The sequence below is a fragment of the Delphinus delphis genome, chromosome 19 (genome assembly GCF_949987515.2).
Source record: "Delphinus delphis chromosome 19, mDelDel1.2, whole genome shotgun sequence".
NCBI lineage: Eukaryota > Metazoa > Chordata > Mammalia > Artiodactyla > Delphinidae > Delphinus > Delphinus delphis.
In genome coordinates, this window is record NC_082701.1 from 2701492 (window position 1) to 2716681 (window position 15190).

Sequence of the window (15190 nt, forward strand, 5' to 3'; positions counted from 1 at the left end):
GGGGTTATAGCTGTGCAAACAGTAAGCGGCCAAAACATAACTGCTTTGGAAATTCTGTGGAAATAGAGAGAAAAACAGGTTTCTCACTGTTAAATATTGACCTTTCATGAAAACACTAATAAATGGCCAAGTACCTGCTGATTTACACAGGGCTTTCAGCTTAAGTACTTGTGATGCATTGGAAAGCCTTTTACACACTCCTGTGTATAAAAAAATGTTAGCTGTTTCTTATCACCACAAGAGAATAGCATTTGCAAGTGTACAAACAGTAAACTTAAATGATCATTGTTTTCCTAACCCTCTCGTTATTTAATTTGAAATTTTAAGAATCTTTCATAAATCCAAACACCTAACAATCTTATTCAGTTGATTTTTGTCATCTATGAAACATCTGTTCATAATAATTAAATGTGTTATAAGAAAGAGCTAGCCATAGAGGAGGTAAGAGAAGAGTGGGCTATAAATATTAGTTAAGACAAAGAAGAGAAATGATTTAAAAAATGGACAATTTTCGTGTTCAATGAATTAGAAGAGGGAAAATATAAATTTCAATATAAGTATAAAAACATAGACCACGTCAAACGTGATGATTTTGGATAATCCATGCTTTTGTCATTCACACATTGCTGGTAGGAATGCAAGATGGCTCATCCACCCTGAAGAGCAGCTCAACAATTTCTTATAAAACTAAACATGCAATCACCATACGACACAGCAAGTATACTCTCGGGCATTTATCCCGGAGAAATGAAAACTTACATTCACACAAAAAGCTAGAGCAAATGCCCATAGGATCTTAATTCATAATAGTTAAAACTGGAAACAATCCAGATCCACACCACGGAATACGACCCAGCACATGACGGGTCCTCAAATAATAAGTGAGAGTTACTACTATTACCGTAATAAACGTATTTATACTCCATTTACTTCTTGAAATAATAATTGCACAGAAGTCTTGCACTCACACAAGGTAGGCTAACTTTTTGTCTAAGATTTCTTATTAGTCAACTGCACCTGTAATTTTTTAACTGAGTCATTACCTTATGATTCTCTGCATTCTCCATGGCAAAGTAAGGTGGCATCGCGGTAACAATAACCCCAAGTAAAGCTGCTTGAAAATACAGCTCGATTTTAAAAACTATGTCTGTAATTCCCTGAAAGACAACCACAGAATAAGAAATAGAACTGGGAATCACTTTATATCATGTTACTACTTTCTGAAAGACTATCAAAACCCCCGAAGAAACATGTTAGGATACCTACCCTAGACAGCAGTCGACATGAAGCAACAGGTGGCAGAGTCAGCGGGCTATGGTACCAGTTTGACATATTAAGTAGCTATAGGATCCTGAGCAAATTACTGTCCTTCCATTTTCTTACGGAAGTACACAGAATAATACAGCATATTAATTAAGGTTCACCATTTAGTTAAAAATTATACTGTCCGTGAAGCACAGTTAACCTGTCTCCCAGTGGTTCTACGCAGGCAACGAACGTGGCTCTCTCAGAATGACCCTGATGCCTTCACCGGTACCTGGACTGGACTACAAGCCAGCTGGGATCTAGGAACCCCCCTTTTCTCCACTGGGAAAAGTCATACCCGAGCTCAGCTTCCTACGGAGCCAGGAGCTGCTTATTCCCAGCAGGGGGGACCGTAACTCCAATAGGCCTGTGGATCCAGGTGCGGACAGAAAATGCTCCCAGACAACCTAGTAAACAGCTGGTGCCCCAAATGCAAACTACCCAGAACCACTCTCCATGCCACGGGATGATGTGGAAAGAGGCTGCATTCTGTCGGCCCCGGCCTCCCGAGTTTCTAGCAATAAAGCCAGTTCCTTAATTCATGCCATATGACGTTGTCGAATTTGTCCCAAACTCTGGTACCTTACAGTGGAAGACCCAGACAGAACCAACAAATGTCTAAGCTGAGTAGCACAAGAAGTGGAGATGAATGAGATGACAGCTGGACTCAATTACACAGATCTCATCATTGAAGGGGAAAAAGTGTGGAACATGAACAAGATTATATCTGTGAATAGGGAACTTTAAAAAGTCTCACTCTTTCCCTCTGGTTTTAAACAACGGTATGGTTGTATGTCAGTGTTTGATGGAAAATGTTAAGAAGCAAGATCTTTTGTAATAGTTACAGATACACACAAATGTGGTAACACCATAAAGATGTGCACAGGAATTAAACATTTTGAACTGTGGAGGAAAGAAGACTGGGGAGGGACGCACTGGAGGTTTCACCTGTGTCTTTAACGTTTTAATAAATAAGAAAAACAAGATACTAACATTTGAAATATGTGGGTACTATATACACAGTTGTTTACTTTCTGTAGGATTGAAATATTTCACAACAACAGAAACAAAAATCACAAGGGATGATCTACAACTTCGATGATGATTTCTATATCACCTACGCAATGCTGACACAATATTTATTTATCACAATAAATATTTATCACAAATATTTATTTCCTGCCCAGAAATCTCTCCAGATTCATACCTTCAAATGCCACCAGGATAACCAATCTCTCCACAGGCTCAAAGCTGAAATCAATATCTCCATTCCACCAAAACGAAGCCAAAATCTCTCTTCTGCCTATATTCTCAAAATTGGTGACTGATACTACTATGTACCGCTTTACCCCCAAAATGTAAGAAATACGATGCCTCACAAAAGCAAGAGTGATAGAGTATGTCACGTCTTTTAACATAGAGTTGCAAAACTCTATGAACATAATAAAAACCACTGAATTGTACATTCATATGGGTGAATCAGATGGTGTTTGAAGTACATCTCAGTAAAGCTTTTGAAAAGCAGTATGGCAACAGAAAGCAGAAAATGCTATTACCGAAAGATATCTGTCCATTTATTTTTCAGCATATGGAAAACAATACTAGTATTCAGAGAAAAATGTTGACTGTTTTCCTGGAGACTTAAGTGGCTTTTCGTATCTATAATCCAACAGTCTGTCCTAGAGGAAAAATGACTGGGTGACTTCTCAAGGTTCAATACCCAGCATGTAGATTTCCGATGAACAATATTCATTTTTAATTGTCTAAATTTTTCTTCTCTAATATAAAAACTACTCATGCTTTACAAAAATATCAGTACCAAGACAGAATCTCCTTGACCATGAAGCGAACTCATACCACAGACTCCTAAACCCAGGATGTGAACCATCCCCAGCTCAAGTTTTAAGACTAGGAGATGTCACAAGATGAACTTCTACAGATTTCATCGGTTATTATCACTTGGCTCTTAATAGTTGTTTTATGCACACACGCACACACGCACACCTATTTTTAGGTTTGCTTACTTGAACGAATGGGGTATTCCAGATCTGGATGCTTTCTGTCACATTTGAATGATAAAGATAGTAGTTGCTAATGATATTCATCAATACAGGTAAAGAATAAACCATAGTACCGTTGAAAACAGCAGTAAAAACATAGTCCTACAATTCAAAAAAATAGAGTTATTATACAGTATACAGAAATATAAATGACTATACGATGGCTATGTACCAAGCTTCTCTCACCAGCTAAGTTAACTCTCACTAACTGTACTGAAAACGGGTTCAACAAATCATAGAAATAATACTCAATGATAGATAAAAATAACCTGGTTTGGAATCTAGATATTTTGATATTTTAAACAAAAAAATGACATAAAAATAATTAAATTCTTCAGAGCTTTATTTATTGGTCCTCCATCGGGGCATAAAATATATTCTAAGTAAACACAGCCAGCTATTTCCAAAAGTAAATTTTAATTTCCAACTAATAAGGTCAAATCAGCAAACAACTGATTTTAGAGGAAATCGCTTAATCCCACACACGACTCTTACCTTTTCTGACTGCATCACATTTAAAGCTGCGCTGTGCGGAGCGGCAGACACGTAGTCACTGTCATTAAACATTGTCACCATTATGTTCTGGGTGGTGAAAAACCTAAGAAGATCACTGATATCTGAGTCTGGTATTAGAAGATAAGCAAATAACAAAGAATCAGTTTAAATGAGAAACAGACACAGGCTTTTAGTAACATTTAGAGCTCTCTTTTTTTTTTTTTTTTTTTTTGCGGTACGCGGGCCTCTCACTGTTGCGGCCTCTCCCGTTGCGGAGCACAGGCTCCAGACGCACAGGCTCAGTGGCCATGGCTCACGGGCCCAGCCGTTCCGCCGCACATGGGATCCTCCCGGACCGGGGCACGAACCCGTGTCCCCTGCATCGGCAGGCGGGCTCTCAACCACTGCGCCACCAGGGAAGCCCAGAGCTCTCTTTTTGAAGAAGTATTTTCTCTCCATTAGCTAAGACACGATTAAGAACATTGGCTCTGGGACCAGTCAGCATGAATTCAAATCCAGGTCCAGACACGCAGACCTCAGAACAGAGCCTGACACACAGCTACTGCGCCAATTTCAGCTGCTGCCGCTGCTACTGATATTACTCGCATTCAGAGTGTACCTATAATATGTGAGATCTGGTCAAACAGTAAGAATACAAATCTATCTGGCAATTTTATATAACAAGGTAACGTGCCACGCTCAGAGAGGTGGGAGCCAGGGTGTGGAGTTACGTGGCATCACTCCCTGGAGGATTGCTGCATGATTTGAACAGACAAACAGTATAAATGTCAACTGCGTTACTACTTTAAAATAGTAAAACCCATAACCAGGTCTCCATCTATATTCTCTAAATAGCCTGGAGCTAAGGGGGAGAGTCGGAATCCTGTCCGAGGTCTAAATCTATACCAACATGCCTGATGAGTGGAAACACTTCTCTGTCCATCACAAAAGCCAGGATTCAAGGACGGACAAGTGTGGCTTGGAGAGAAATCAAAACCAAACAAAGGAAAACACTAGCAGTAACTGAGCAGCACGGCCAGTGGCTCAGACTCAGCAACAAACCTGAGTGTCAGAAAGAAGGGTGCTTCTAGTGATAGGACATCTACTCCCAACCTAGTGCCTTAAGTGATCTCTCATTTCCAGATGCCAGAGAGGCTCTGTCCTCGCGAGAAGAGGGCTCTATTATAACTGAAGGAACTGTATCACCTGTGATAACAGAAAGCTTTGCCAGGAGGATAAGAGACCACCCAATACATACACACAGAGACCACTGAACACTAAAGGAAATGTGCCTTTAGGACCAACAACAAGGTCTAGGAAAATGTGAGATAGACAGATAGAAAGACAGACGGATGTAAGCAACACTAGAAATACTTAAAATTAACAGATGGGACAAAACTTTGAAAATACTATAATTTCTGCAGATCAGTGAGAGTGAACACCAAGCAGAAATACTTGAGATAATGTACAATTCCCCAAACACACAAAAAAAGTCACAATATCAGAGTGTAAGGCTCCATGTAGTACTATCTTTCAGCAATGTGAAACGTGCATTAAAACCAAAATAAGAATTCTACTGGGAGCAATAAATTGAGAAACATAACGTTTTCTATTCAAGAGTGTTTTCTATCACTAAATACCTTCTTCCTCCAAAAGAATAAAAACAGAGAGCTAGAATTGAAGAGCGATGATTGTAACGGCCATCTGTAACTGTCCCTAACTATCACTATTATTTTAACACCGGGCAAAGCTTTTCAGTTAATAGTGAATCAAAAAGGAAAGATACTAGAATACAGGTGAAGTGTTGGGAAATGTTAAACTCCAAAGAATTTGTGCGTGTAGAAAGGGTGTACGAAATGCAACTTTCCAACACAGTTCAGCAAGATAAGCAAAGGAAGCTGCGTCTGCTTTACTGTAAACTACAGAGCAGCTCACTTTCCTCTTCAAGAACCTCGGGACGATAAACTATCCACACAGATGGGAGACGGTGTAGAAACATCGAATTCACGTCAAATTCTGAATTAGGTGTTAATGTTTTGAAAATCGAAGTCCTATATCAGGTTTTTAAAAATTTATTCTGAGGTTTGCGCAAAGCCATATGTTTTAAAATTTCTTTCATATTGGATTTAATTATGTAATAAAAAGAATCAATAGCAAGTCCGAAAATATCCATTACAGATTTAATGTATTTGATCATAGAGATTTCTAAGACAATTGTCCTTAGTTCTAGTTTTTCAGATAGTCCTTAAAAATTGTTTAAACACTTCTATTTAGATATATAACTGCATAAATATTACATGCCGTAACTCTTTCTAAAGAGGGTTTTTCAACTTCTGAAGTTTATTTTGCGCATCATAAACTTTGAGATGAAACACGCTGCTCTGAGGATAATGTCGCTACTCTTAAAAATGGAAATTTTATGATTATATACAGTATAAATCAGAATATTTTAAAAACTGTCATCTACACTTAAACCAAAATTTCATTCCTGTAACATATTACTCAGCATCAGTGAGGAGTTTTACGTAATTTAGGTTCCTGCGCACAGACCACGCCTTTAACATATATATATTTCTAAAATCCAAATCTCTGGCCTGTACCTACCTCTCACCCCAGGCCCCACCAACACACATTCACAAACCTGCACATACTCTCACCGGTAGAATTTTGAAGAAGCAGACTTGTTCTGTATTTATGAGGTTTATCTCCAGGCTTTAGGAAGTATAAGTCTGGAACAAGTTTGATAGGAACAACAGCATTTTTAAAAGAGTGATGCACCAGAAACATAAAAATCTGAACTGCGAAAAAAATTAAAAGCAGAAGCAACCTGAAAGGAAAAAAAATACACAGTTCAAGGCACATTAATATATAAATCTACAAAACAATCTTCCTTCACATGACAGTTAAAAGGTACTCATTTAAAAAAGAAAAAAAAAAAAAAGAAAGAAAAGAAAAGGAAAAAAAAAAAACTTGAAAAATTCCCACTTGGGAGTAGAAATTCGACTCTCCAAAATGGTCTCATGACAATATTGGAAAGAAAGCCAATATTCAATAATAAAATTAAAAGTTATAAAAGTATATTTTAGATCAGAGCCACCCTGACATTTTTATAGGGCATGTAAACCTGTAGTTATAACTTGAAAAAAAAATACACATTATGTCACATTTATATCTTTATTCTCCTGAAGGAACTATTTCCTGCCCTACCTCTATCCTATGTACTCTCCAAATATTTTAGAAAATATATGATACAAAAATATTTTAGATACAGTGAAGAAAATAAAAATACAGTGAAAACTTCAGATGACTGGTATCTTTGAAATGTCATCCTAACCACATCAATTTCCATTTCTCCTCTACAGTGAGTTATAAGGACCATAATGTGCAGCTGGCCCAGCACATAATTCTACTATAAACCACTCAAAATGCCCTTCCACCTGAGAGACAGGTAACTTTTTTTTTTTTTTTTTTTTGCGGTACGCGGGCCTCTCACTGTTGTGGCCTCTCCCGTTGCAGAGCACAGGCTCCAGACACGCAGGCTCAGCGGCCATGGCTCACGGGCCCAGCCGCTCCACGGCACGTGGGATCTTCCCGGACCGGGGCATGAACCCGCGTCCCCTGCATCGGCAGGCAGACTCTCAACCACTGCACCACCAGGGAAGACCAGAGACAGGTAACTTTTCATCTCAGCCTGCAAAAAATCTCTGCAGTGTGTGTGGCAGGTGTCACAACAGTGGGTAGAGAGAGCTTAGGTTATCACACATCAGCATTTTATAATTTTCAGAAACCCTATAATTTTAAGTCATTCTTAAATTGTTGTAAGTAGACCTATATCAGCACTGCCAGAAGCATACCGCGTTGAACTCTAGTTCCATAATAAGTTAGTGGGTGTTTTAGGTTAAAAACAAAATTCATGATTAAAAAATATTTGGAAACTCCAAGTTAAACAAAGTTGAAATAATTTCTTTAGCATAGAACGGCTCATGTGTTTTTATATGCTAATGGACAAATCTTTAAGAGAGGAAATGTAAGTTATAATATTTTCTACATGCATGGTCAATACAGATTTGACCACGGAACACTTCTTGTAGCAGGCTGAATGTCTGTCGCCCTCCTCCCAAATTTATACACAGAAGCCCTACGCCCCAAAGCGATGGCATCTGAAGATGAGTCCTCCGGGAGGTCATCAGGGTCAGATGGGGTCACGAGGGCATGGCCTCATGACGGGATTGGTGCCCTGAGAAGAAGAGGCACCAGAGAGCTTGCTCTCTGGTGGCTCTTTCTCTGTGTGCACACACAGCGAGGGGGCGGGGGGGGGGGGTTGCCCAGCTGCAAGCCAGGAGAAGTCCTCAACAGGACCCGACCATGTGGACCCTGACCTCACTCCCAGTCTCGGGAACTGTGGGAAAATAAACTTCTGCTGCTCAAGCCAGAAGATAAACTTCTGCTGTTGTTATGGCAGCCGGAGCCGAGATTCTTTTATTGCTTTTCAGGGAGTATTTTATGAGAGTAGTATTCAATTAAATAAACGGACACATGCTGATTTAAACAAAGGTTTTTCTCTCACTAATGCTGACACAGGAATAAATCAGATATATGATTGACATTTCTTTGATATTGAATAAGTCTGGGCAAAAAGCAAATGAATTCAGCATATTTCAAACATATAACAAAACTCTTATTCTTTATATATATATATATATATATATTTTTTTTTTTTTTTTTTTGGAACGCGGGCCTCTCACTGTTGTGGCCTCTCCCGCTGCGGAGCACAGGCTTCGGACGCGCAGGCCCAGCGGCCATGGCTCACGGGCCCAGCCGCTCCGCAGCATGTGGGATCTTCCCAGACCGGGGCACAAACCCGTGTCCCCTGCATCGGCAGGCGGACTCTCAACCACTGCGCCACCAGGGAAGCCCCTCTTATTCTTGATTATTAAGTTTTATTTCTACCGCCATTCTGGATCTAACAAGACAGCGTGGTGTATAAAAGTACTTAACGTTACTTCTAAATAATTCAGCGTCTAGCAGCCCATGGGAACCTAACTGACAGAGACACGGCTAAGTGGAAGAGACGTCATTTTGATCCCAGTTCTACCCGCTATAAGCCCTTCTTTACATTTTCGTTTCTTCACCTTGATAAAGGTTTTATCCTGCTGTTTACCAAAAAATGGTCATAAATATTAGTAACAGAGGCAAAACAATTGTGAAAAATGTAAATGCAAAATAAAATTTAAATGCAATGACAGTAATTCAAAAATTACACAATTAGAGAAAATTATTTGTCACTCCCTCATTTTATAGATGAGACCAAAAAAATGCTAGTTTTAAAAAAGAGTTAAGGCTCTAATGATATCCAATGAAATCACCAGAGGTGTAATTTTTTTCTCTGACATTGTGAAATTACCATTTTAATCTCTCAAAACTACACAGATTATTTACATATGTCTACATTTTAAAGACTAAGATGGTAAATCTAGTTTGTATCCTTAAGAAAACTCATCAGACGGAAGAGCGGTTATACTTACACTGATCTCACTGATTTGCTCTCACGTTTCAAGGTAAGGAAGTGAAACTTTGCAATTTTAAACACCTGCTGTTTCCAAACACTCATGGTGCTCACCAGAGAAGCCTTGGTTTCAGAAAGAATAAGCAAGCTCTGCTCCATTTCATCAAAGGGTTTTGAATGCACTTCTTCCTCTGGTGGCCGCTGAGTAAATACACTATAATCTATTTGCCAAAACAAAACGATAGAAACTTACGTTATCTTCCTTAAAAAGATGAAAACCTTTCTGAAGCATGTAAATGTCAAAGCAGCACACACCTGGCAGTGATACAGGACAAAGGGGACAGTCGTATACTTTGGCAATGTTATCGAAACTGAACATGTGCACAGTTTATGACCCAGGACATTCTCTCTCAGGTATAAATCCAACAGAATTATGTACAGAGGCTCACTGAAACACATGTACAAGAATATCCTTAGCTAGTACCCTGTGCAATAGCCACATGCTGGAAAGAACCACATGCTCTATCAACAGGTGAAAGAATAAGTCATGAAATATTCCTGTAACAGAATAGCGTAAAACAATGAACGTGAACAAACTATTGTATAACCATAGTCGCTTGATCTTACAAACATTACATTAAGTCAAAGAAACCAGAATAAATATAAGCAAAAGAGACATGCTATATGATTGATTCCATTAGACCAAAACCTGACAAAACTACTGGATGGGGATAGAAATCAAGATACGTTATTTTCACAACAGTGATTTGACTTAAAAGAGATGAAAAATAATAAAAAGAGATGAAAACTGGTTTCGGTATGAAGAAGGACTTAGGCTAAGTTTAAGAAATGAGTAAACATTAAAAATTTTAAGAGTGGAGCAGAATAATGTATAAAATAATATTTAGGTACAAGCTGGCTGTCTTGGCATCTTACCAACTCAACAGTCTGAACGGATGACTCAGTAGATGGACAAGTCCAGTCCCTGTCTTCCCCTGACACAGCGACTAATCAAACTAAAAGCAGGTCCTGAAATACTGCATATCACAATCATAGTACTCAGTGAGCTCCAACTGGCCTTCTACAGAATTTGATATATACTAATCTTTAAAAAATAAAACAATTAAAATCGACCAAACTGAAAGCAAGCTGATGTTAGAGGTAAATTTATTTTGCATAATGGGCTTAAAGGTACTATAGGGAAAAGTGAATAATACCTGAACAGAGCTCACCCTTCTGATTTTCATTCCCACTTCCCAGATGTTTCTAGAAACTACTTCGTACGCCTCAAAGTACTGAGCAACACACACACAAGCACCTTCTCCATCTAGCTCCCTCCGCCATCCTCAGTATTACGGACATATGCACTGTTAACGCATTCCACATCCTGACCTCTAGCTCCCTTCATTCCTTCCATTCCCATACCTTTATCTCCACTCAGTTTCATCAAACTGACGGATGCCCAAATTTAAGATCTTGCTATCGCTCCAACTGCTCCAACATTTTCACGTGAACTTTCCTTCTCTAGCTGCAATCCGCCCCTACGTCCTCATCGTAAGCTCACCTTTCTTCCTCCACGTTTGAGAGAAACATCCTTTTTCCTTCACTCTCAGGACCCAGCACCACACCAGTCTCGCTACCCTTCAACCCATTCTCAGCTTAAACCTCACGGATCTCGACCGCACCACTGAAATCACTCGCGTCAAGGTCAAGACCGGCTCCCACCCTTCCACATTCCCCTTCTGCTAAGCTACCAAACCCCCCTTCTGTGCCGCCATCTTCCTCTTCACAGCAGTCAGCAGAGAACTGCCCACTCGCTCTTGCCTCAAACACCATGCTGCCCCAGCTCCTGCATCTTCTTTCGTGAAGACAGAAAGGGCGCTACTGGTGCCTTCCTGGTCAGCCCTCCCTGGCCCTTCACTGCTCACCCTCGGGGCTTCCCTCCACTGCGTCTGCGCTCGCCACCGAATCACCTCATCCAGTCCCACAGGGCCATCGGTACACAGGCGGATCCAGCGTTTGTATCTTGAGCCCAACGCCCTCCTTTAGCTCCAAGTGTGTGAATCAAACAGCCCACAGGCATCATCTCCACTGGGATGTCTACTAAACCTCTCAACAGTATAACCAAAATTCACACCTGGAGTCCTTCATTCCACAAACCTGCTGCTCCCCGTTTCTCAGGAAAGGGCAATTCCATTTCCAGTTCTCAAGCCAAAAACTTGGACACTGTTCTTGACCTCCCGTTCCTCAACCCCTAGCGCTAAGCCATCATCTGCAAGTCACCAGCAGCGCCTCTGGGAGAAGCCCGCGCTGCGCATGTTTCCCTATTGTCACAACCATCCTAGTTCAAACTAAGACGAACTGCAATAGCTTCCTAGCTGCTCTTCTGCTTCCACACTTCCCTTAAATCCACTCATCATTCAACAACCGGAACGCAGTTTTTAAAAATGCAAATCAGATCACGCTATCCCTTTGCTTTCAAACTGTCTGGTAGCTTCATATCACACTAAGAAAACAAACAAAATGTTTTTCCAGACTAAACATGTTCAAAGACTAAATATGATGTGGCCCCTGACCTCCAGCTCTGAGCCCACTACATGCTACCCTCTCCTTGGCTCTCCACGGCGGCCTTTCTTCGTCATCAGAAACATCCAACCCATCCCTCAACCAACACCTGTGCAGTAGCGAGTCCCTTCACCTGGAAGGCTCTGCGATGAAATCTCACTTTTCTTGCCGTTCAGGCCTCACTTTAAATATCCCCAGTCCCCCCTGAGATGCCATCTAAGCTATCTGCCTCCTGAGACCGCCCCACTAATCCCTTCATGACTCCTATCACTCTCTGTAAATATCTATTTACCTGTTTATTTCTACCCTTGCTTCCCCAAAATACAAATTCCACATGCTTCTACAATTATTTGTCTTGATCACTATCTGTCTGGCTCACTGCCTAAAATGTGCCGTTAGCTTTGTTTTTACCTGCTTGGTCAATTTCCGCTTCAACTTCTAGCTTTAAGAATACATCTTCCAAAGTCGTCATGGAAACACCATAAGAAATAACACCCAAATCTGAATGAGTGTCTAGAACAGCAAATAAACCTAAAGGAGAAAAATGAAAGAGCGTTGTGTCATTAAGCACACTACCATGAGTTCTTCTAAAATGTCGTTTTAAAATAGCATATGACTGAATTTACTGGGCCGGCACAGTGTTCTCAAACTGTTTGGTCTCAGGACCCCGTCAACATTCTTAGAAATTGCTAAGGACCCCAAGGAATGTTTGTTCAGGGAAATATATATCTATTAGACATGCATCATAATATAAATTAAAACTAAGAAATATTTTATAGACAGAGTGATGGGCAGAGTACATTACGTTGACACATGTACTTCAATTCAGTTAATTAATGATTCCTTATTCTCAAAAGGAAACCATAGAAAACCGCATAGAAAATTTCTATCTAATTATAGGAATGCTATGGGAATTCTGCATAACGTTTCTTCAAGAGTAAGAAATATCCTTTTGTTTATTAAGTCATCTGTCAACAGATAAAGGACACTGAGTTTGAGTTCCTCATCAAAAAGTAGAAAACTAAATGTCACAAATAATTCAAGGGTTTACCGTATAATAATGTAATTCATTATGAAATCATGAAACTGGAAAAGAGCTTAGGACTTATACAAACAACTGTGTGTGTGTGTGTGTGTGTATACACATTTGTGTGTGTACGTATGTATATATTTGTGTATATGTATATTTATATTCTTATTCCCAGAACAAAAAAAGGGAACAATTTCTTTCTTTCTTGACAATAAAACAATTATTTACGTAAGTTAACACACTAGTTGGAGTTTCTTGCATGCCGTTTTTAAAAAAAAGAAATGTTAGCTTACAGCATTTCTGATTTTCAAAAGCAAAATAAAGCAGAAACGGAATATTAACTCTGGCGACCTGTGAGCACGTAAATATTATATAGAAAAATAAACCAAGTAAATTAAGAAAACTCATCCCCAATGCAAGAACCTGGTTCAGCAGTCAAGAAACTGAAAGTAAGGAATACCCGAAAATTTGTCCATGTCCTTGAAAGGCAAGCTATACACAAGCTGCTGGTCACTCTGTTGTAATAAAGTAGCTGCAGGTATATGTTGTTTAACCAGAGAAGAAAGAGATTCCGTGGCACAGCATCTGTCAATATACATGCTAGAGAAAACCAAAAACGATAATTTTTTATGATTACTCAGTCAACAGCCAGAAGTAAATTCTGAATGCTTTAAGTTAAAGTTAGTGCCATACAAAAATGGCCGAAGCACATCATGGCAAAGCTTAAACACAGTAACAATAGCTCAAGAATATAATAAGGAACAAGGCAGTAAAGAATGAATGATACCTCAGGCGGTAGCCAATCCCCCATTTACTTTTGAGAAAAATTGAAGAACCAACACATTTTAACATTCCTTGTGATATGACAGCTTTCCGATCTGCAAAAAGAGATTTGCGTTTCAATTTCAGAGTTAGTAACAGCATTAATAATTGGCATTTATATTTTCTGGATTAACCTATGAGACACCAGTGTATGAGCTCATTAAATTATCACAACAGCCTTATGAGGAAGGTATAGATTATCATCACCTGCTTTTTCGATGAGAACAGGAAGGCAATAAGAACATGTACAGTTTGCCCACGTTTCACGTGGCTATTAAGTGACAAAGCCAGGGGTTCCACCCAGGCAGCGTAAGTCTACAGTCTACTTTCCTAACATGCTCCAAATGTCTCGAACTCTTCCTATAAGGTTACTAACAGAAGTGCTTTCACAACTTCCTTGATAGCCAAATGTACAAACGACAAGAAAGCAACAGAAACAAAGAACGCACAGCTTCTTTATTTATTCCTCAGAATTTAGCATTTCTATGTCTAATCTCCCATTTGGCCCCATGACCTTAACCTTTAAAAATAAAGTAAAAATCTCACCAGCAAGAATGTCAGCTTCATCCATGAAATGAGTACTAAACACTGTCACCCGATTAGCTTTTCTGTATTTAAGAAGATTCCAAACAATATGACGCGAACAAGGGTCCATTCCAGCTGTCGGTTCATCCAGCAACAGTACCTGTGTGCAAACGGGTGGGCAAGGCAGGGAATCCTCAGGAAAACTAAAATATATAAAATTCATGCAGACCCTGCAAACCTTCCCCACTTAAAGTTACTCTATCCAATCAGAAATGTATTAGGTCTGAGTTTTCCACTCATATATGAGTTAGCATAAATTTAAAAAACTATCGGTTTGGCATATGAATACCTTCTTTGGTTTAATTTTAAAATACAAATGTCTGTAATGTATAAGACATAAGTATAATAACAATCAGATAGACAAACTAAAAAACAAAACACTGAGTATTTCGCTTTTACCTGAACAATTAAGTTTTGTAGATGTAACAACTGCTCGTTAGAGAATTATGCTCTGTATTAGTTCAGGGAAAGAAATTTATTTTAAGACTATTTTTAATTTTGAAAATATGGTGGTGGGGATTGGGAGGAAGATAAATTGACACAAAGCCTGAACCACAGTCCTCCACAAGCTACAGCAGCAGGGCATGTGGCAGGATGGTGGGCACCCAGGGGGCTCCCGGCCACAGGTGTGCACCTGGCAGCTTTCTAACACTGTGCAAAGCAGTGACCAGCTGGTTCTCTGCTTCTGCCAGACAGGGAAGAGCACAAAACAGACCAAAAAATCAAATCAACAGAACAGTGAAAAACAGAACTGCTCATTTGATTTTGTTCTTACTTTTAAATTTTTATTATAACCATTACAAATGTATAGAAAACTGAAGA

The 15190-nt window shown here is 39.5% G+C and overlaps 1 protein-coding gene across 2 annotated transcripts in view; it reads right to left on the reverse strand.

Moving 5' to 3' along the window:
* The window catches only part of ABCA5 (ATP binding cassette subfamily A member 5), a 51402-nt gene that overhangs the window by 17766 nt on the left and 18446 nt on the right, over positions 1-15190 (reverse strand). For both annotated transcript variants that reach the window (XM_059998404.1, XM_059998403.1), the window contains 9 exons: positions 14330-14468; positions 13749-13839; positions 13422-13561; positions 12343-12462; positions 9386-9587; positions 6518-6687; positions 3861-3988; positions 3330-3467; positions 1044-1157 (listed from right to left, as the gene is read on the reverse strand). In XM_059998404.1, coding sequence (XP_059854387.1) covers positions 1044-1157; positions 3330-3467; positions 3861-3988; positions 6518-6687; positions 9386-9587; positions 12343-12462; positions 13422-13561; positions 13749-13839; positions 14330-14468 — 1242 coding nt within the window. The remainder of the gene's footprint in view (positions 1-1043; positions 1158-3329; positions 3468-3860; positions 3989-6517; positions 6688-9385; positions 9588-12342; positions 12463-13421; positions 13562-13748; positions 13840-14329; positions 14469-15190) is intronic.